The sequence below is a fragment of the Brachypodium distachyon genome, chromosome 3 (assembly GCF_000005505.3).
Source record: "Brachypodium distachyon strain Bd21 chromosome 3, Brachypodium_distachyon_v3.0, whole genome shotgun sequence".
NCBI lineage: Eukaryota > Viridiplantae > Streptophyta > Magnoliopsida > Poales > Poaceae > Brachypodium > Brachypodium distachyon.
This window is the reverse complement of record NC_016133.3, coordinates 53225645-53245243: the sequence shown is the minus strand read 5'-3', so window position 1 is coordinate 53245243 and position 19599 is coordinate 53225645. Positions and strand designations below refer to the sequence as shown.

General features: G+C 47.6%; 5 protein-coding genes across 9 annotated transcripts; 1 reads left to right on the top strand and 4 right to left on the bottom strand.

Annotated features, from left to right (window-relative positions):
* Positions 1–351: 351 nt before the first annotated feature.
* Positions 352–3527, bottom strand: LOC100843877 (pectin acetylesterase 8). 5 transcript variants are annotated; one of them, XM_024461342.1, is made up of 13 exons: positions 3316–3527; positions 3076–3217; positions 2866–2948; positions 2644–2773; positions 2459–2538; positions 2262–2348; positions 2050–2174; positions 1831–1891; positions 1418–1471; positions 1253–1330; positions 1064–1163; positions 831–980; positions 352–724 (listed from the first exon to the last, which is right to left on the bottom strand). In XM_024461342.1, exons 2-13 carry the CDS (start codon positions 3200–3202, stop codon positions 690–692), a joined length of 1110 nt encoding a protein of 369 aa, XP_024317110.1. In that variant the 5' UTR covers positions 3203–3217; positions 3316–3527; the 3' UTR covers positions 352–689. The 5 variants fall into 5 exon arrangements, with proteins under 5 accessions (XP_024317110.1, XP_010235851.1, XP_024317109.1 ...); XM_010237549.3 differs by having other exon boundaries at positions 835–980; positions 3076–3231; positions 3316–3524; XM_024461341.1 differs by having other exon boundaries at positions 835–980; positions 3076–3203; positions 3316–3524.
* A 3791-nt stretch (positions 3528–7318) lies between these two features.
* LOC100843566 (trihelix transcription factor GT-3b) lies at positions 7319–8293 on the top strand. The gene has a single exon (XM_003570128.4). The coding sequence runs from the start codon at positions 7734–7736 to the stop codon at positions 8052–8054; it is 321 nt and encodes a 106-aa protein (XP_003570176.1). The 5' UTR covers positions 7319–7733; the 3' UTR covers positions 8055–8293.
* A 178-nt stretch (positions 8294–8471) lies between these two features.
* LOC100843266 (pentatricopeptide repeat-containing protein OTP51, chloroplastic) lies at positions 8472–11659 on the bottom strand. Its single transcript, XM_003570127.4, has 3 exons — positions 11024–11659; positions 8886–10860; positions 8472–8796 (listed from the first exon to the last, which is right to left on the bottom strand). The coding sequence occupies exons 1-2, from the start codon at positions 11516–11518 to the stop codon at positions 8992–8994; spliced, it is 2364 nt and encodes a 787-aa protein (XP_003570175.1). The 5' UTR covers positions 11519–11659; the 3' UTR covers positions 8472–8796; positions 8886–8991.
* A 103-nt stretch (positions 11660–11762) lies between these two features.
* Positions 11763–14162, bottom strand: LOC100842960 (3-dehydrosphinganine reductase TSC10A). Its single transcript, XM_003570126.4, has 3 exons — positions 13437–14162; positions 13181–13328; positions 11763–12402 (listed from the first exon to the last, which is right to left on the bottom strand). The coding sequence occupies exons 1-3, from the start codon at positions 13971–13973 to the stop codon at positions 12107–12109; spliced, it is 981 nt and encodes a 326-aa protein (XP_003570174.1). The 5' UTR covers positions 13974–14162; the 3' UTR covers positions 11763–12106.
* Positions 14163–15780: 1618 nt separating this feature from the next.
* On the bottom strand, positions 15781–19185 carry LOC100836877 (probable tocopherol O-methyltransferase, chloroplastic). Its single transcript, XM_003572807.4, has 6 exons — positions 18736–19185; positions 17393–17562; positions 17175–17279; positions 16483–16686; positions 16261–16363; positions 15781–16125 (listed from the first exon to the last, which is right to left on the bottom strand). The coding sequence occupies exons 1-6, from the start codon at positions 19079–19081 to the stop codon at positions 16016–16018; spliced, it is 1038 nt and encodes a 345-aa protein (XP_003572855.1). The 5' UTR covers positions 19082–19185; the 3' UTR covers positions 15781–16015.
* Positions 19186–19599: the final 414 nt, after the last annotated feature.

Here is a 19599-nt window from a genome sequence, read left to right as displayed (position 1 = left end):
ATGCAGCCTGACCTATAGGATCAACACACTGTAAAAAAATGTCCGACGCATTAACCTTAGCTGGCTAAGGGCGTGTACAATGGGATGACGTCAGCCTTCTCTTAACGGTGCCACACAGGATAAAATCTGATGTGTAAGAGAGAAACGAAGAAAAGGCACGAGCTTTCTCTTAATTAAAGATGAACTCTTCACAAGAATGATAAGGTAAAGATAAGGCAATTTTCTCATTGTACTAGATTTCACCTTTTCTTAGGATTTATTTAGTTGATTTTATTCATCTAAGCATTAATTTTAAGATATAATATTAAGAGATAAACCCATTGCACAACATACTTTGTTGTCTTTTCTAAATGACGTGGAACACTTAAGATAAGACAGTCTTATCAACCATTGTACATGCCCTAAGCTCAGCGTGGATTTACGCGGATATCAGAAAAACGCTGATTAATAGCTTTATTCCTGTAATACAAAATTTAATGGTTGCCACGCGCCCACGCCGTGTCCTCTTGCAAGTTGCAAACGCAGATCACTAGTGGCGGTGCATCAAACGTAGCAAACAATAAATTGTGATCAATGGGGATAGTATAACATGAAGCGATGCTAGCTGCTATGTCTCCGAGGAATTCTTGAAGACATGGCAACTTGAATCACAAGGATAAGGGCAGTCAATCTCCTGAAACGGACTGCGGTCATAGAACCAGTCCCCAATTGCATTTGCTATTTTCTGCAACGAGAAGAGAGGGAGAGAAGCTCTCGTCAGGTCAACAGCAGGTAGCCGGCTCTAGCCATGGGAACTTTGACGCAAACACTCATGGATTCAAGGGTTTTACTTACTTTGTTTCCGAGTACTGGGGAATCGGGCGCAAACCATATCTCCTGTATCTCCGACTGGCAGTGCGCAAAGCATGAGTTTATGAACAACCCTCTGCTGGAAGAGCTCCCTTGTTCTTCCAGTGCTTTCAGAAAATCGTCCCTGAATCCTGCCATCGCGCGTCACGTGTTGATAAAATGTACGAAAAACAGGTTCCCAGTTGACCGGTCAGTAAAACACGGTAGCACTTACCCTGTAAGGTCTTAAGTTGCTTCTCTGAACATTGATTTATGTCGTGCTTGCAGCTTCGCCAATGAGGATCAGAACCTCCTGGCACCAAAATGTTCCTTACCTGTAGCACACGAGGAAACTAAATTAATGCCTTGAAGGATGTTAGTATGAAGCATATTGCAGACGGAAATGGTCTTATCAGATGATGACCTGCCATGAATCATATGCTGCATTTAGGATGAACAAAGGTGTCTGAATCTGTTTCACCTCATTCTGAGGAAAAAGGCACTGCATTCAAGCAACCTGTTTTGGTAAGGGAGTGTACAATCTGATGTCTATGTGTGCACTGTAACTCTGCTTGCATTTACATCTTACCATGCCTGGAGGCAACTTGGAAGTGCAGGAAGATGGTAAATTCTTGGCTGAACCCTATGGCATTTGTACACAATACAGTTAGATACTCCCTCCGTCTCATGTTAAGTGACTTAATAAGTGACTTAATATTACATGTATCTAGACGCTTTTTAGGCATAGATACATTCGTATTTGGGAAAATTTGAGTCACTTAATATGGGACGGAGAGAGTACAAGGGAAAAGAACATACGTCTAGCATCCGAAAAAAAACATACGTATAGGTAAATGCATTTTTGCAACACTGTTGAAATTCTAGTCAAACTCAAAATTTCTTCTGTACATAGATAGAGAATAAATTTTAGGCATCAGTCTTGATCGATTATTGACATAATCTCAATATAACCAGGTAGAAAGAGCAATTAAATGTGCATACATGTGTTGTGACTACATCGTTGAAAAAGTCAGCAGCATGCTTCTCTCCAGCAATATCCTTCCTGTAAGAGCAAAGATGGAAGTTGTTAGACAAGCAACTCAATTCAGAAAGGCGATGTACTGCAATGCCTACAAGTATATCTTGAAAGTGGCAAAATCAGATAGCACGTTTTTTTCTGTTTCTGTGAACTACTAGCATCTAGCACTAGAATTGTCTTACACGTCGATGAAGAAACCAGCATCAGAAAGACATTTAACATTGGCCTCCACTGGCATACGATCACGGAATCTGTCACAATGTAGTACGGAAGTTAATCCACCGGCAGAGCATCCCGATATCAAAGCCTGCCACGTCCTCCAAAAATGAAATTAGATGCTGCCAAAATTGGATCCCTTGTACTTGTGGGTCATAATGCAGATAAGAATACATACATTTTCAGCTCTGTCCATTCCTTTTGCGAGCAGGTCCTCCATCACTGCTTGCCACACCCTCGCACCTCTGTAGTGCAGCTTTGTCGTCTGTCCAGATTACAGAATTAAACAAAACCTCAATGCGGGACGGTACTCTAAATGAATGTCTGCACCGGTAGAAAGAAAAAGGATCAAGAAAGCATGGAGTATGGGCTCACAGGATCAACTTCTTCCTTATCTCCGGTGAAAGAGGAGCCATCGCAGTACCGAACCCGAACCTTGTTCCAATTGTAGAAGTCTGGGATTTGGCAAATTGCACACATATTAAGCATAACGAGAATTTTACATGGAGCCTGGACAGTCTGAATCCTGCATTGCTAGAAACCTACGAAAAGATTTGTACCTGGGTTGTGATCTGGGGTGTTGCTCAAAATCCCAGAGAAAGCAACCTGCTTGGCCATCTCCTTGGATGACCCTAACCGGGTGTTCTTCCGCTCCAGGCATGTCGTCACATTGCTGCACCATCCTCCTCCCTGCCACCATTCGCACACAGAATTGGACTGAACATTCCTTAGAAATCCATGCCACAGTACCATAAAGCGACAAGTATATTAACTGAACTGACCTCGAAATGAACCAACCAGCTGTCCACCCCGGAGCCGAAGCCTCGGGCGAGATGATACGCCGGGGCGCTCCCATCCAGACACACTGAATCAGAGAAGCAAAACGTTAAACTAGATTGATTTTACTGAAGAAAGCCAAGGATGAAGCGTGAAACAGAGAGAGGCCGAGAGAAGGTTCACTCTAGTCTAGTAGCAGCACTGATGTCCCTGACCTGCTCCTTTGGCCACCGCGCTGTCGACGTAGGTGATGTCCACGAAAAAGCCGTCCGCCCCGAGAAACGCCAGCGCGCAGGCAAAGGCCGAGCACCAGAGACGGAGCTTGCTTCCATCATTCGCCATCCTGATACGAAGAAGCTGGGAAGCAAGAGCTGCAGCATGAAACTGGAGCACATAATACAAGGAACACACAGCCCATGGCAGGACTTAATAAGGAGAGGGAGACGGGAACGAACCTGGTAGGGAAAGGAAGGCGTGGAGAAAATCTCGCCTCTCGTGCTTCTCTCCCAGCTTTTCCCGTGGAGCTACGGCTATGGAACCGGAGCAAACGTCGTTGATTCAATAATCCCTTTGTTTGCTCCTGTCCCAACGCCGACGCAACGCGCCTGCCTTCCTGCTGCTGCGTGCAACGACTGGCATCTACTCTATACGGTGACGTACGAGGGGGTCCGAATTGAATGACGGGGACGGGGACTAAAAGCTCTGGCGCACTGCGGACGGCCAGCCAGCCCCAGCCTGCACTGCACGTAGACAGGCGTCAAAGCGACCGGCCTTGTTGGGCTAGTCTCTCCATTTCTGCTGTTCTGCACAAGTCGTTCTCAGTCCTCGCTGAGTAAAATGGTCCAATGGAACGCACATGCAATTTTGCCATTTTCTTTGGTGAAAATTAATGGGAGGAGAGACCAGTTTCCTGCTTCTGAAATGCTGGAAAGGACACCTGTCGAATCTAGGATCTCTGCTTGATACTACTGTATAGCTCAACTTGGAACGACCCTTTTTTGAAGATCAAGCTGGAAGGAACAAAGCCTACCTACCTACCAGTGGCGGCATTTTGCTGATCCTGCGATGAATGGGTTGTCCTGTGCTACGACGTCACGTGAATCTCAAGACGACGACGACAATGCCTCTCGAGTATTGTACGTCTGCATAGGAACAATGCGAATGCGATGGCATCCGACGCCATTGGGATAGAGTAATTTATTCTTCAGCATTTAGCTCGATCGCCTCACAGAAACGTCCGCTGGTTGCCTGGTTTCCGCGATGTATAGTACTCCCTCCGTGATGGGAGTAGTATCTTTCTCCCCTTGTTTTTGTTGTAGGGGTTTTTCTCCCCTTGGTTTTTTTAATGAGCGAATTCTCCCCTTGGTTTGCAGAGAGGAAACCACACATCTGGTTGTGGGCCACCCAGTTCGAGGTTGGGCCTTGGTATATTGGCCCAAGTTAATTAACTGTCAGAGTTTAGCCCAACCTTCCTGAAGAGAGGCAAATCAGCACACCGAGAAGGCCCTGGTATTCGTCCTCTCAAAAAAGAGTATTCGAAAGATTTTTTTTACTCCAATATAGACCTTATATAACTTAAACATTTTAATGTTTTAACACAGGGGTATTTTTTTGTTATGTAACTTATATTTTGTTAGTCGAACCGGTGATCTAGGAATACGCAGGGACCTTATAAACTCTGAAGAAGGGAGTATTTGCAGTTGAAAAACAATCAGATGCAAATAATGTAATGCACCGGTCAAGAAATCGTCTGAATCGGACGGTTAATTGTCGAGCAGTGCAGCGCCAAGATTAGTTCATATCGGTTGCATTAAACGCCATGGCGATTTTCCGGTTGAAATAAGTCCATATTTCACCTTCAAATGTGACCCTATAGCCGGATACCTCCGAACTGCAAAACCGGCTATTTAGACTCCTGAATTCCACAATACCATTTAAATCACACCCCTTAACGGTTTTGAGGCTGACGTGGCACATTTGGGGCGGTTCAGAAGCTGAGTAGGCAAAGTTGACTCTTGTTCTGCGAGCTCGCGCTGGCTCTCCCCGACCATGCCCGCATCTACGACGACGGCGTCTACCGTCTTAACCAGAATTCTCAAAACCGCGCCATCTTCTCCTCCCCACACAACACAACCCATTCTCCTCCTCCAATTCCCCACTCGACTCCCCATCTCCGACGACCTCGAGCCCGTCCGGGAAGCAAGCGCGTCCTCAGCTGTAAGCTCCCCGAGTCTCCGGTCCGCCATTCTCTTTCTCTCCTTGTTTTCTTGGTCCCAAACAGACCCCAGCGAGAGCCCTGACCTAACCCTTTCCCTCTCGTGTTGCCTCGTGCCTAGCCAGCGCCATGGCCACACGCTCCAAAGCTTCCAAGAAGGCTCATGGGGACAACAAGGACGCCACCCCCGCACGCCCCTCGCGCCTCCACGTCATGCGCCCGGATGTCGAGGAGGTTCTCAGGAGCCCTCGTCGTGGCCGACCCAAGCTGCAGCAGTAGCAGCACAAGGAAGGGGGCGGCGACGAGGCGGAGGACGACGGCGGCTCTCTCGCGCGCTACGACTGCGCTTTCCAGCATGAGGGTGAGTTCGTGCCGCCGAAGATGGTGTGGTGCAAGGTGCGCAGCCACCCTTGGTGGCCCGCGCAGGTGTTCGACGCCGCGGACGCTTCGGAGCTCGCGTTGCAGCACACCAAGGCAGGCGCCCCTCTCATCGCCTACTTCTGGGACAAGACCTTCGCCTGGAGCGACGCCTCCGCGTGGCTCCCGTTCCGCGCAAACTTCGCCCGCCTGTCCGGCCAGAGCACCATCTTCAACTTCGTGTGCCACGTCATCGGTCAAACAAGAGTCAACTTTGCCTACTCAGCCTTTAAACCGCCCCAAATGTGCCACGTCAGTCCCAAAACCGCTAAGGGGTGTGATTTAAATGGTATTACGGAATTCAGGAGTCTAAATAACCGATTTTGCAGTTCGGAGGGTTATCCGGCTATAGGGTCACATTTGAGGGTGAAATATGTATTATTATTTTTCAGTTCGACAACCAACTTTTCGACCCAACAACCGATTTTTCGGCCACTTGGCCGTGCATGTCGGCCCAAATGGACTTGGACTGCCCCCGCCTCAAAACCATTCCCGCGTCTTCTTTCTCCCCCGCCCCCTGCAACGATCAGGTTTCCCGTGTCCTTCTCTCTTCCGTTTCACCGCTGCTGCCGGATGCAGCACTGCGGCAGCCGGATTCTCCTCCGTCGTCGCTTCTGGTTTTTCTCCTCTCTCCCTCCCTTCTCTGGCTCCTGCTACCAGTGTCCAGCACCAACACAGCAGCACTGCTCCCCGGTGTTGGCGCCCCTGACAAGATCTCCTCCTCTCCCATAGGTTTCCCTCGACTACTCGTCCGAGAGCTCCTCTCCCGTCAGCTGCTATCCCCTGCTCTCCAATGTACCTCGGCCCCAAAAATATGCTCGTCCAGAAGATTGTACAAGGAGAAGAAGATTGTACAAGGAGACAAGGAAGCAAGTAACACTTCTACCATTCGCGGACCCACGGTTATTTTTTCTTACTAAACCCACATGCTAATCGGATCTAGACCTCTTGGGTTTGTGGGCGCTGGTGCCCATTGCCATCCAACTTGAGCCCAGACAAGAGATGGGTTCTCATAGGGGCTTGTGTTGAATGGGTGGAGTGTGTATTTTCACTAAGCAGAACTGACCATAATACTCTTTTTTAAAGTACCGCAAAAAGCATCTTGCCAAATTCATCAATTTGCTTTATCCCCATGTGGATCAAAGCACAAATTCCCAATCCATGTGATGTGAAACATACAGCTTCAAAAATGCTCTCATGATCAAAACACTCTTAGTGACTGTTTAGCAAATGATGCTAGAAACCAGAACTGCGCTATGTGCTGGCACGGTGAAAAACCAAGTTTTGTTTCAGACGCTTTGCGGGATTGTAACTCTATTTGTGATTAATGAAGGTTTTTTACCCGCAAAAAAGAAACATACAAAAGGCTTGCATTTTGGCCTGGCTTTCACCCTCCAGAGACCAAACCTCTGCCTGGTCAGACTGTAACTAGGGTGCATGTGAATCTTTTCCGGCACAAGCTTGCTCGGGCCCGAATCAGCGTGGGCACGGGCCACGGCACTTTCCGGCGCGCGATGCCTCTACAGAGTGTGACCACCGATGGCCAAAAAAATCAAACACTAGACCAACCTGACCGCTGCATGTCAACATTATCCTGCGAGCCGCTTGTCTTGCCCTGTCTGGGACGCGACAGGATAGAGAAGAACGGCCGGGCGGCGCGTTCTAGCTTGACAACGACGGTGCCGGACGAGGGGCACACACAGGTCGCGCGTGCGTGCACGTCATCGCCATCCAAGAGAAAACCCCGGTCGCGGTAGTCAATAGACACCGATCCAAGCAAAGCACTCGAACATAAAGAAGCAGCACCTGACGAAATAAGCTAGTACGAGGCTCCGTCCGGCCCATATATTCCGCCATACGTCAAGAAAACTCTTGGAAGAGGCAGGCTGACGTGGCGTCGCCAGTGTGGACAGGAGCAAAGCCGTTCCCACGAGCCGGTGGGTGTGAAATCCGCGAAGAATGAACCGGCCGAGTGATGGGGGTGAGATCGGTCGATCCAGAAGCGTCGTAAAGAATTGCTCCTAGGCCCTAGCTACTGTACGCACCAAGAACCAAATGGCTGCTGCTGCCGCCTGATGCAGCTGTGGCCCCCGGCGACTCCTTCCACACACACACCAACGCCAACACGCGTTGCCGCGTACGCGTTTCCTTTATCAACCCCGCACGCAGCCTCCGGCCCAGCCGAGATGGTTGTGAGCGCCGCCTCACGCAACAAAGCTCTATGTGCGAGCCAGCAGGAAGATGAAGGACTCGCAGAAGCCGAAGCCGGGCGGCGGCTCGGCAGCCTCCTCCATCCGTGGCGTGCTGCAGGATTTCCTGGAGCAGCAGCGGCGGCTGGACGAGCAGAGGCAGGAGGCGACGGCGAGGTACGCGCAGGAGCGGCTGGCGTTCGAGCGGCAGTGGCGGCAGGAGATGCAGAGGCTGGAGCGGGAGAGGCTGATGCTGGAGCGGGCGTGGATGGAGCGGGAGGAGCAGAGGAGGGTCAGGGACGAGGCCAGGGCCGAGAGGAGGGACGCGCTGCTCAACACTTTGTTGAATAGACTCTTGCGCGATGACTTGTAGCCTTTGTGGGAAGAGATGACCTCGAGGGTCGCTAATCAACCAAAGGGGTTACTAGTAGCATGTTGTTGTTATCCCGGTGTTAGGTCAGTAGAAATTCTTTGTTTATTGTGTCTTTGTCTGAGCAATCGAGCTTAGGTTAATCTGTAGGAATGTTAAGCTCTTTTTGTATATCTGGTTCATTGTGGAAAGGTAGTTGTTTTTTCTACTAGAATTCATGGAGCAAACATATGTTTTACAGATTGCTAAGTATTGCCATTAACAAAAGTAGATAAAACATTTCGCCAATAAAATAAGAATTTGGAAATGAAAATATAGCTACTCAAAATAAGTGTCTCAGTTTTCAACTCGACCTGGCTCAAAACATATTCTTGATTGGGGAGAGTACCACATATCATGTCCTAAGAGATAGGGGGTGAGTAATCTTGCGAATCTGTAGGGTCCTTGTAATTTTTTTCTGCCTAGTACTGTCTAGTCTCCAGTGTACAAGTTTGATGTATTGCCATTAACAAAATCAAATGCAAATGGTCGAATCGTAGATCAGTACATGTAAACATGTTAGTACTTAGGAGGATAGTGCGCATGAAAGGAAAGGTATACGTTACAGTACCCCGATACAATCTGTAGGCCTGTGCAGTTGTGTTCCTTTTGATGTACTATTTCAGATGTCATAAACAAATTCCTGAACATTGTCTCAAGTCTTCACTTCTAGAAGCAAAGGGCAGCGCCCCAGTTCCTTCTTCAACTGAAAATGAAACACGAAAGAAGCGTTGTCAGTTCACAGCGATCACAGGCCATCACCATAAAGGGCAAACAAGTTTGGCAGATATTAACCTCACGAGCAAAATCACAACTTGGTGACTTTTCAAGTTCTATTCACCAAACAAGCAAAATACAGCAGTACCCCAAATTCACCGGACGTCTCACTACTCCAGACTATTCACTCTTCACTTTCTTGCCTCTGAGTATCACCATCATCACCATCAGTATCAGTGTCTTGGTCATAAACTGAACCAGTGCTGCCACTTTCCTGTGTTGCAAAACCCAAGAAACCATCCAATACATAAGGTTCTATTACTTTCCAGAAAGAATCAGAATTGGTCCCTTGAAAGCCTATCCAGAAAAATTTCCCCTTCCTCTTCACTTTACTTGGCAAGGACTGTGCATGCAAGGAGTTGACAATTCTTTCAACACCCTCACTTGTTCCACCACTAAGCTTAAGAACAATATCACCTGATGGGAGTTTGAAGCCTCCAAACATGAACCAATAAGCTAGAACACGTGCAGACAACCACCTATGCACAAGCTTTGGGAGAACAGGCTGGCCTTTCAGAAAGAACTGATCTGCAAAGAAACCGAAATGTAAATGAGGTATGGTTGAAAACTGATAAGGTATCTTGCTCTCATCATCGAATGATCTGCTCGCTGAAGTCAACCATTCAAAGAAACGTTCATGAATGTGCACCCTTAAAACTGAATGGGCATCGGAATCTTCCTGGAACAAAAAATGGACGATATGGACGCCTCTCTGTGCATGAGATTCAATTTGTGTGCCTCCCAGAAGCAAACCAATCAAAATCTCACGCTGCTCTAGATCCAACTTCATGCTGACAGGTTTTGGCTTAACAACGACTTTCTTGCCAAGACGGCGACCAGTTTGAAGTTTTTCCAACAAATCATCCTGTATATCGTACTTCTTTTTACACATCATATCATAAACCTTTTCAGCTTTCTGATAGTCTTCTGCATAAATATAACCTCTTAGCATGATGTTGCAAGACTTCACATTGGTACCTATCGTCCCATTTTTGTGCATTTCACCAAAGACCTCCTCAGCCTTCTCGACATTCCCAACCCTTACCACTGATTCCAGATAAATGGTGTACATGATTCTATTTGGGCGGCACCTAGCAAGGCATTTTGAGAATGTTACTTCTAATTTCTCATGCATATCGAGGTCCAGGTACATGTACATCAGGCCAAGAAATGCCGGCATCAGATGCTTCATATCGCTCTCAGCAAATTCATTCATAAGTTGCTCTGCAAGATCTACCTCCTTAGCATTTGCCATTATCTCAATTATCTTATGATATGTAGCGACATTTGGGGATATACTTTGCCTCTTCATTTCCTTGAATATATCCAGGGATTTCATAGGCTCACCAGCTCGTGCATAAGCCTCCATTTGGCAGACATAGGCCTGTGCGGGACGCTCTGAACCCCTCTGAATAACTTTATGCCATGTTTCCTCTGTTTCTTCAACCCTCCCTTCCTTGGAGAAGGCCCTCATCACTGACACCAGCACATCAAGACTCTCATCAAAGCCAGCTTGCTTCATCTCCTTCCTAAGAGCTATGATCCTATCTCTATCAATGACATCTTGATAGCTGTGAAGCCAGATGAGCCCAGCATAGACCTCCTTGTGCACCTCAAGATTGGTGGTGACCAGATTGTGGTAAACAAACTCAGCCTGTCTGAGGTTGTGCTTCGCTGCCCCTCCTGTCTTACTAACAAGTGCACGGAACAAGGAGTTGTGAAGGCTGAGGCGAGGCTTGTAGCCGCCCATCTGTATCATCTGGTTGTAGATAGTGCAAGCATGTTCAAGGCAACGTCCCTTGGGCATACTGAGGTATGCAACGGTTAGTATGTGGAAGGTGGACTCGGCAGGCACACGTCCCTGCTTGACCATCGCCTCAAACATCTCCCGACATTTCTCAACCTTGCCTTCTCTGCCAAGAAAATCTGCCACCCTGGTGGCAAGCGCAAAGTTGAAGCGGTACCATTGTTGCTTTTCCATCCAGCTAAACACCTGAAAACAAGAAACGAGTATGAACTATCAACCCATTCCGTATTTATTTGCAATACAACACATCGAACAGTCCATGAGCCAGAAACAATATGAACATGTCTAACGGGACAATCGGTCGAACATGTTATGGGCGAGAGAGAGATGGGAGCGGGAGGGTACTGACCCGGAAGGCGGCATCGTTGTTGCGGATGCGGAGGCAATGTACAGCGACGTAGGTGGCGTCGTCCTGGGTGAGCCACTTGCGCTGGGCGTTGAGGATGCGGGTGAAGGTGGAATGCTTGTAGGCGGGGAGCTCCTTGCAGAGCCAGGCAATCCTGGAGCGGCGCCACTGCTCGGGCAGCTCCTCCAGCTCGGGTACCTCCAGCTCCGGCGACCGCACCGCGTCCCTCTCATCGGCCGCCGCCCAAGCCTCGCCCTTGAACGGCCCATCATCGTCCTCCTCTTCCTCGTCCTCATCGTCAGACTCCTGCACTAGGGACTCCAGCGCCGACGCTAAAGCAGGGATTCGAGTTCTTGGTGGGGATATGGCAAGGCGCCGGGGGAGAAGCGGGGGAGCCTCGAAGCGGACAACAGAAGGAGGAGAGGCGAAGGGGAGGAAGAGGGTGACAGAGCATCGGAGTGATGCCGATGGAGTGGCGCAGTAAGAGGTGGAGGCCATGTGTGAAACGATGGCGAACACCGCAAGCTCTGTCGCTTCTACCTCACCCGGCCGGGCCTCATCGTCTCCGCGGGGTTTGCCTTGTAGTACCGAAGACTTGGATTAGGATTTGGGACGATTGGTACGCCCCTGCATAATCCTTCGGTAAGTTCGTGTAACCTCGTCCGTCAACCTCCATCTCGACGGTCCATATAAAAACCTTTACTATTTCTTCGAAGCCCACAAACAAACCAAACTGTGGATGTATTTTCTCAATACAGAAATGGAACTGAAAAAAATCAGCACTGGTAGTATCTTTGTTCCCCCACCGTAATAATACAAGAATCAAACAAAAAAATACCTAACTAGAAGAGAATTTTTAACTTCCTGTCTAGTGCGATATGCTGTGTAGGATTGACAATACTGTGTTCTAATAGGTCAAACAATAACCCAGCTTATGAGGGGGAGAAATCTACACTGTATCCCAAAGTGGAACAGGGATATACACCATGCTACATTCAGTTCAAGGGCAACTAACACGGTAAATTCATTGGGTGTAATTTGTAACTCCTATGAAAATCTGGGGATCCCAGGATTGGTATTAGGTTTTCAGGCATGCTTATTGGCATACCAGCTCTCAATGGTAGAGAACCAATTCCACTGGAAACAAAGTGCAGCAAACCGCATAAGTCCAGCACCGATCACCTCCACGAATGCCATTAGCGGGGAACTCTGGGGGGTTAGACCAGAAGTGGCCACAGCCAACATTGCTCCCTCAAAATTGCAGGGGACAATAAACCTTCCCGATTTGATGCCGTTTAAAGCCTTTTTAGAAACAGCATCAGCCTTCATTCCACCAGATGATCCTGCTATGATAGTGGTAATCTCTGGCCTCTTTTTTAGCTCTGCAAGCAGTAAGAGAATAACACTAATGTGACATACCGAAAGTGAGAAATAAACAGCCTTTGGCTTCAATCTATGAATTGGCACTGTCTTTTTTTCATTTTCTTTTTGAGAGATATCAGGAGTGAGAATGATTTTGTACTGAATACACTAATGTGCATAGCTGGTACATTGGTCCAGATTGGAATATAACAATCATATTAGACAGTATTTTTATTGGGAAAAAGAGCACCTTCTCTCAAAAAAAAAAATTGCGCCTTCAGAACTGAAGGCAGTTAAGAACTATGAAATGTACATGGTATTACAGGTGGTAACGAATATCAGAGCTATTTTTTTTCTTTCATCAGTACAACTGCAGTTTGCAAGAATTATACATAGCTCTGATATTCGTACTTCGGAACACGTACCGAATGAAACAAATAACGCGACTTAAATGCATGTTAAGTTCTATCTACATAATGACCAGTTCACCACTTAAACAATACTAATATACCAGTAAATGTAACTAATCAAATGGTTTCAGCTGTATTAAACACTTGATCCGGGAAGAAAACTGTGAGGTGCATGACATTTTCAAATTTTTAGGCTCCAAGAAAGCGTTTCAATTGCCCAATAATTTATCTTCTCGTTCTATCAATCTTTCAGAGATGAAATGAGCTAATTATTTTTAGCATCTATTAGCCATTCGGTTCATTGCATCTTAATTTCAAACAGGAAAGAAATCAGTACACAAGAAACTAAATTTCAGAAATCCGTTGAACATCTACTGTCCACACATACCCTCAGCAAAACCTGGCGTCTCCGTGTCAGGAGGGAAGATTAACGAGACATGAATATTGTCTGAAATGACCTCATGCTGAAGCGATTCCGCGAGTCCAGTTAGCGCAAACTTGCTCGCAGAGTAGGCAGTGTACCCATAAACACCAACCTACAGCAAATATGTCACCAGAGATTCATCTCCCCGCAATGCAGCAATACGTCGAACACTTTAGCTGCATCGTTAGCAGATCAGCTTAGACCAGTCTATACTGTATACCTGGCCAGCTTGCGACGACATGATGGCTATGGATGCCGGGAGGCGCGTCTCGCGGGTGCGTGCCTTCATGGCAGGGAGCGCAGCCTTGATGAGGTGGAAGGTGCCCATGAGGTTGATGTCCACCATCCACTTGACCTCCTCCATGTCCTGCTTCTCCAGCTCCTGCGCCACGAACACCCCGTGGTTGCAGACGAGCACGTCGACAGGGCCGGCCTCCTCGAGCGCGCGCGCCACGGCGCCGGCGTCCCGCACGTCGGCCTGGTGGACCCCGACGTCGTGCCCCGTGGCGGCCCTGATGGCGGCGCGCGCGTCCTCGAGGCGGGCGGCGTTGCGCGCGAGGATGGAGACCTTGGCCCCCTCCCGCGCGGCGGCCGTGGCCATGGCGAGCCCGATGCCGCTGGACCCGCCGGTGATGAAGACGTGGCGGCCCTTGATCGGGATCCGCGCGGCCCGGGGCCGCACCAGGAAGGCGAGCGCCGCGAGGAGGCCGACGGGCGGCACCAGGAGGAGGAGGAGCAGGAAGAGCGGGGAGGCCATGGCAAGGTCGGTCGCTTGCGGACGAACAGGGCTGTACTGAGGCTGTGGATTTGTGGGTTTAAAGAGGGGGAAGCGGCCGTCGGAGTAGACCGGAGCGAGGGACTCTGGGACTGCAAGCAATGGAGGGGGAGGGTCACGCGTTCAGATCTGAGATGGCCACCGTGGCGTCGAGACGACACGAGCGTATCGGAACACAACACAAGGACGGGCCCACGGGGAAGGGGAATTGATTGGGTGCGCCGTGCGCGAGGGTGAGAAGGCCGGCAGGCTATCGTTCAATGTAAAGCGAATTTGCCGATAGGCTATGTTGCGCGAGATAAGATATGCACCACGGCCCACAATTTCCTTTTTCTTTTTTTTCGCGCATAAAACCCACAACTCTTTTCTTTACAAATTCATGCGGGGAAAAAAAAAGAGTTGTGGGCTTCATGCGCAAAATAAAAGGTTGCGAGCTCTTACCGCTGCGCATTCTCGGACAAATTCTTGGATTAGTCGACGTATCTTTGGAAGAGAAATTTTTGGGCTGCCCTCGCTTGGTCGAACCGAACCAGGTGAAGTGAAAGTGCACGTTCATAAAGCAATGGATGGTCTAGTAAAAAACGATTGGATCAAATCTCCATCGAAAATATCTATCCGTTTGTAAAGCCATTCGCTGGCAGCAGCAAGTTATCTCCGATGTCATCAAGCGAGGGTGGATAGGTCAGCTGTTCAAGTTCAACCAGGCGAACGGGTCATCGTTCTACCAGTGCACAGCCACCACGGCTCCAGCGTCATTGGGGACAAGATCTTCGTATGAGAGTCTCTATGAGCCTCAAATAGTTGATATTTACGAGAAGATAGTCCATACATTTTTTATTCATCTTCTCGAATAGTCCATACATACATTTTCGGTTTGATCTTTTGTGTCTGTTGTATTATTTGTTTTCCTCTGACGATATCATTAGAACTTGGAGGATCAAAAGGTAGCCTGAGAGTCACGATATATAGGTGACTACATTAATCTATCTCTCTGTTGCAACGCACGGGCACTTAAGTAATCTTTCAATGTATTATGTAAGCAAGTTTGCCGATAGGTAGAGTTGCAACATGGTGACCCTTAGGGTATCCTTTGACCCTATTTAGTTAAAACAAATGAACTAGTTTTTCAAAAAATTATGTCATTTTAAAATTTTAGTTCGTTTAGTTGAACTAAGCAGGAGGACCAAAGGTACCCGAGTCACAATTTTGAGCTCTACCGATAGGCTATCTCGTGGCAGATGTGTGAACCAAGATCAAAACTATTTTTTTCTTTTCTTTTGTTCGCACGAAAACAACAACTCTTGCTTCCATGATGTTCGATCCGACTCTTACTGCGCATTCTCGAACGAATTCTTGGACTAGTCGACGCATCTTTGGAAGAGAATTTTTGCCCTACCTATCAGGATGAAGGAGATTCAAGCAAAAAAAAAATTAAATGGGGCAATTGTGGAACAACTTTTCCGTCAAACTAGAGTTCAGACTAATTGGGATTGCAGTCAAAAAGTCAAACTAGAGGGCAAAAGTGAAATTTTCCCTATGTTTTAATAGTGTCCTTCGATTCTAGAGCTGGATTCGTGGAAGTAAACTACAGCTACTGGGCCGTGGGCCGTGTAGTAGCTTTGGTTTAAGAGGTAAATCTTCTGTGGATCAGACTTCCGCCATGCTTCCGTCTGTCCCCGGCGAAGAACGACGCGATTTGGAAAGGACCAATTCAGTTCAGAACTGATAATGTTTTTACGATGAGTTGTAAACATTACTTGTATGGATATCATCATGGGTCATCTTTTTCTTTAAGATCATGGGTCATTTTTCCAGTTTATTTAGCAATCGATCCACATCAGTACGTACGGAATTTTTTTAGTACCTCTTCCTCTCTCTTTTTTGTAAGCACGGTATTGCTCCTATGAATTTGGGAGCATTGCTTTAGGAACCACTTCAAAAAATTATTCACTACAATTCACGAGTGTCATGGATTCCAACTAGTGAATGCACGTGCGTTACGCGGCCGGCCAGAGTTTCTCCTTCTATGCTGTTTGGGGTTTACGGCAGGTGATGATGGTGAACTTTATAAGGCCCTTCTTGTAGCCTTGAATCATCAGAGGCATCACCAGCGCTCCCTTTATTGTCTTCCATCCTTCAAATCAAGACAAGAGAAATTCCGAATTGCAATGTAAATCGGCTAAAAAAATATGCAACCAAATAAATCGGTTCATTTTGTTGCAGGTGATATGCAGTGCAGTGCAGAGAAAGAAAGGTGAGAAGAGCATACCACTCCTTAGCAGAGAAGTGAGGCCTTTCCACGTGAGTGCTGACTGTATGACAGCAGGCCAAAACGGAGCTACATTCTCCGACCAGTCAGCCGTCTTGATATCCTGACATCTCACAACGGCACAAGGATCTTTTGTGAGATCGTGCAAATTTTTACATATCATGTAGGTAGAATCACTCAACAAATTCATCCAGAATTCATAACGTAGGAGGAAAGAAATACCTCCAGGGACAATGACTTAGCGATCTTGACATAATCAGAAGGCGAGCACCAGTCAGGGAGGTAATATGCATCGCATATCCTTTTCAAAAGGTTCAGCTCGTCAGGTTTCAGGGACTCTTCGGACGGCTCGAGGTTCCTGTGGCACCAGGTTACAATGATGATCGTCGCTCCTGGAGCTGCCACGCGCGCCAGCTCGCTTACGAACTGATACAATACAAGAGTCCGTAAGAAATACAAATAGCTGCATTATGTGTAAAAATCCGATTTCAAAATAAAATATAAATATAGTCTTGAAGATTGTCAATCTTTTAATCTTTTGGTATATAAAGACATCCAGTCTTTCATACCCATAACCTGTCCTTGCTTGCTAAAAAGAATGTAAGGTAGGATTAGCACCAAACTTAGTATTCCACGAAGCATTTGCTACATATAGTTTCATAGGAAATACAGCGGTTTTTGTAGTGGAGAGTAAGTATATATGGATTGGAGCGTAAAGAGGTAAAATGGACTTGTACAACAGCATTAAAAGTAATTTGCAAGCGATATCTAACGACCCATGCTGTTATACAACTCGATATAATGATAGGGTGATCTGACTGCTGGTCTTGAAAGGTTCTGCAGTGACCCATACCATAGTAGTACCATACTGTTTTCTTTCTTAAAATAAAAGCAGTAATAGCATGATTTGGTACCTTTTGTTTGTTGGGCATGTGCTCACCACTCTCCATAGACCAGACAAGATCAAACTGCCCATCGGGAAATGGTTGCTCCAGAGCATCAGCAACTTGGAAAGAAGCCTGCGTCAAGCACGTGCACATCGTCGTCACTCCCAACGCAAACCCAGAACCCAAGTAAGCAGAGATCGGAAATCCAAAACTAATTACCAGGACAGAACAGCAGTAATACGTACCTTGTCCGATAACCCCTGCGCCGCCGCCAGGGCATTTCCTCTCTCAGCTTGAACAGGGCTCAACGTGATGCCGCAGCACTGTGCTCCGTACTTGTTCGCCAGGTATCTCGAGCTACCGCCGATTCCGCAACCAACATCGACTATGGTTTTGGGTTTGTTTGCCGCATCGTCTGGAAGCGCAAGCATCCGTGGGAGCAAACTATTAGTAATAGCAGATGCACTATATATAAAAACACTTACAGCTGTGATCAAGCTAATTTTGTAGGATTTAATTGTTAGCTGTTTTTTTTTTCATACAGGTTCGATTTTTAGGAACTCATAGCACTCCAATTTTAATACTAGCAAACATAATTAGAGGACGAGGTGAGTGACAGCTATCAATGATTAACTCTCATAAAAGTAAAGAAAATCGAAGAAAATATTTAACGATTTTGCTATATCTAAGTCGATTGATTTTTAGTTAGAGATAAGTCGATTTCTCAACCATTGGATATGGTTTGTGCTTTTCATATCTGGGATGAGAGATGAAAAGTGGAGAGTGAAATGATATCCATATATTAATCCAACGGCTATGATACGTGACTGATATTTAAGACTTTTTGCTTAAAAAACAGTCGATTGAGAAAATATTTAACGGTTTAGCTATAGAGAGGTCAACTGATTTAGTTACAGATAAGTCGACGTGCTGCAGTATGTGGTAGTTGAGAAAATGGGGATGACGTCCAGATCTTAATCAAATGGCTCTAGTGTGTTGACTAAGACTTAATGGTTTTTCTTAAAAATCAAGTGACTGAGAAATAGCCACACCTGGTTACGACATTCATTTTGAAAGAAAAAAATTTAGTGGAATAACTATGCTCCATGAGTTTCTGTACTTCACCTAGGGTGCAACTGAAAGAATTTTGTAGCGGATCATTATGATTTTCAACTTTCTACAATTTTAAAGAGGGGTATGTGTTTTTACTTTTTAGAATTGTCTTGCTCAAAGAGTTCCAGCTAGCTGAATGGTGTCAGGAACAAAAAAACACACATGCACATCACGGGCTAATATGTGGGGTGGGCACTGAGTGGAGATGCAAAACTAGAATTCGTCGTCTCCGTACGTGAGTGGCTCGCCGGTGCCGCGGTGGGCACTGACAGGCAGCAGGCGGACCACCCAACCAAGCCGAATCCAAACAGTGGCCCGATCCTTCCATGTCCCAGCCTGGAGTGTTCCGTTCCATTCCGTACCTAACTGAAGCGTGGCCAATCGGCATGCAACGATTCCACCGGCCAGCCAATCACATAACGCCGCATCACATACTAATAACACAGCTCCACACGGTAAAACCAAACGTACTTACCCGGGACGGCGGCGAAGGCGAGGGCCTCCTCGATCATGCGGATCTGGGCGCGTTGGTGGTCGGACATGGAGGCGGCGGCGCCGGAGTCGTAGAAGCCGTGGTGCATGTGCTCGCCCCAGATGCTCTCCCACACCCCGGAGGACTCGTCGTACAGGCCCGCGATGCCCTCCTTGAGCCCCGGCGGCGCCGCCGCGCTGGCCCTGGCCACGGTCGACGATGCCATCGGGCGGGCGCTGTCGTGCCGACGGGTGCGGCAGAACGGGGCCGAGGCGCGGTGGCGTCGGCTGCGGGGGGTCGAGGTTGTTGAGGGGACTGGATGCAGCTGCAGGACGGCCGATTGGGCCATTTTGTAGCCGGACAGCCTCGTGCGCCTGACGGCTCGTGAGGTTTTTTAATACTGTGACGGCAGCACAAGGGTACCGCGAGAAAGGCTAGTGTACTGACCGCGAGGCGTACCAGGGTATGACGATTGGGCCATTCTGTAGCAGGGAGTAGCCTGGTAGGCTACTGTACTAACCGCAAGTTGTAGCGAATGGCAGCTCAGCCCGCTATATGATGTGACTAGGAGAAAGCCGCGGACCGGTGATTCGTGATGCTGCGAGGAGAGGTAGACGACGAACACATACGGGATCAAGCGCAAACAATCTTAGAGTCAGTTTGGTCGTAGGAACTAGGTGGAATGTAATGAAACCGTGCTACTTTTGGAGGTCGTTCGAAGGAACCAACAAAAATAGGAATCAACTGGTTCCACCGAAGGGAATATTTTCCTTATATGCGGAACCGCTCGGTAACTTCAAAACGTAGGAATCGATCCGCTCCACCTCTCGCTCGCGAAAAAGGCAACAGTGACGTGACTCTCTCCTT

What these genes read in the sequence shown, in the direction of transcription:
- LOC100843877 (XM_010237549.3), bottom strand. Translation starts at nt 3,202, where the DNA reads ATGGCGAATGATGGAAGCAAGCTCCGTCTCTGGTGCTCGGCCTTTGCC. An exon ending in ATAAGGAAGAAGTTGATCCT is followed by an intron (nt 2,349 to 2,458) that starts GTGAGCCCATAC and finishes TAATCTGGACAG; the next exon opens with ACGACAAAGCTGCACTACAG. An exon ending in CAGCATATGATTCATGGCAG is followed by an intron (nt 1,164 to 1,252) that starts GTCATCATCTGA and finishes CGTGTGCTACAG; the next exon opens with GTAAGGAACATTTTGGTGCC.
- LOC100843566 (XM_003570128.4), top strand. Translation starts at nt 7,734, where the DNA reads ATGAAGGACTCGCAGAAGCCGAAGCCGGGCGGCGGCTCGGCAGCCTCC.
- LOC100843266 (XM_003570127.4), bottom strand. Translation starts at nt 11,518, where the DNA reads ATGGCCTCCACCTCTTACTGCGCCACTCCATCGGCATCACTCCGATGC. An exon ending in ACAACGATGCCGCCTTCCGG is followed by an intron (nt 10,861 to 11,023) that starts GTCAGTACCCTC and finishes TCTTGTTTTCAG; the next exon opens with GTGTTTAGCTGGATGGAAAA.
- LOC100842960 (XM_003570126.4), bottom strand. Translation starts at nt 13,973, where the DNA reads ATGGCCTCCCCGCTCTTCCTGCTCCTCCTCCTCCTGGTGCCGCCCGTC. An exon ending in TGTCGTCGCAAGCTGGCCAG is followed by an intron (nt 13,329 to 13,436) that starts GTATACAGTATA and finishes TATTTGCTGTAG; the next exon opens with GTTGGTGTTTATGGGTACAC. An exon ending in GACGCCAGGTTTTGCTGAGG is followed by an intron (nt 12,403 to 13,180) that starts GTATGTGTGGAC and finishes TACTGCTTGCAG; the next exon opens with AGCTAAAAAAGAGGCCAGAG.
- LOC100836877 (XM_003572807.4), bottom strand. Translation starts at nt 19,081, where the DNA reads ATGGCCCAATCGGCCGTCCTGCAGCTGCATCCAGTCCCCTCAACAACC. An exon ending in CGCAGGGGTTATCGGACAAG is followed by an intron (nt 17,280 to 17,392) that starts GTACGTATTACT and finishes TGCTTGACGCAG; the next exon opens with GCTTCTTTCCAAGTTGCTGA. An exon ending in CTAAGTCATTGTCCCTGGAG is followed by an intron (nt 16,364 to 16,482) that starts GTATTTCTTTCC and finishes GTGAGATGTCAG; the next exon opens with GATATCAAGACGGCTGACTG.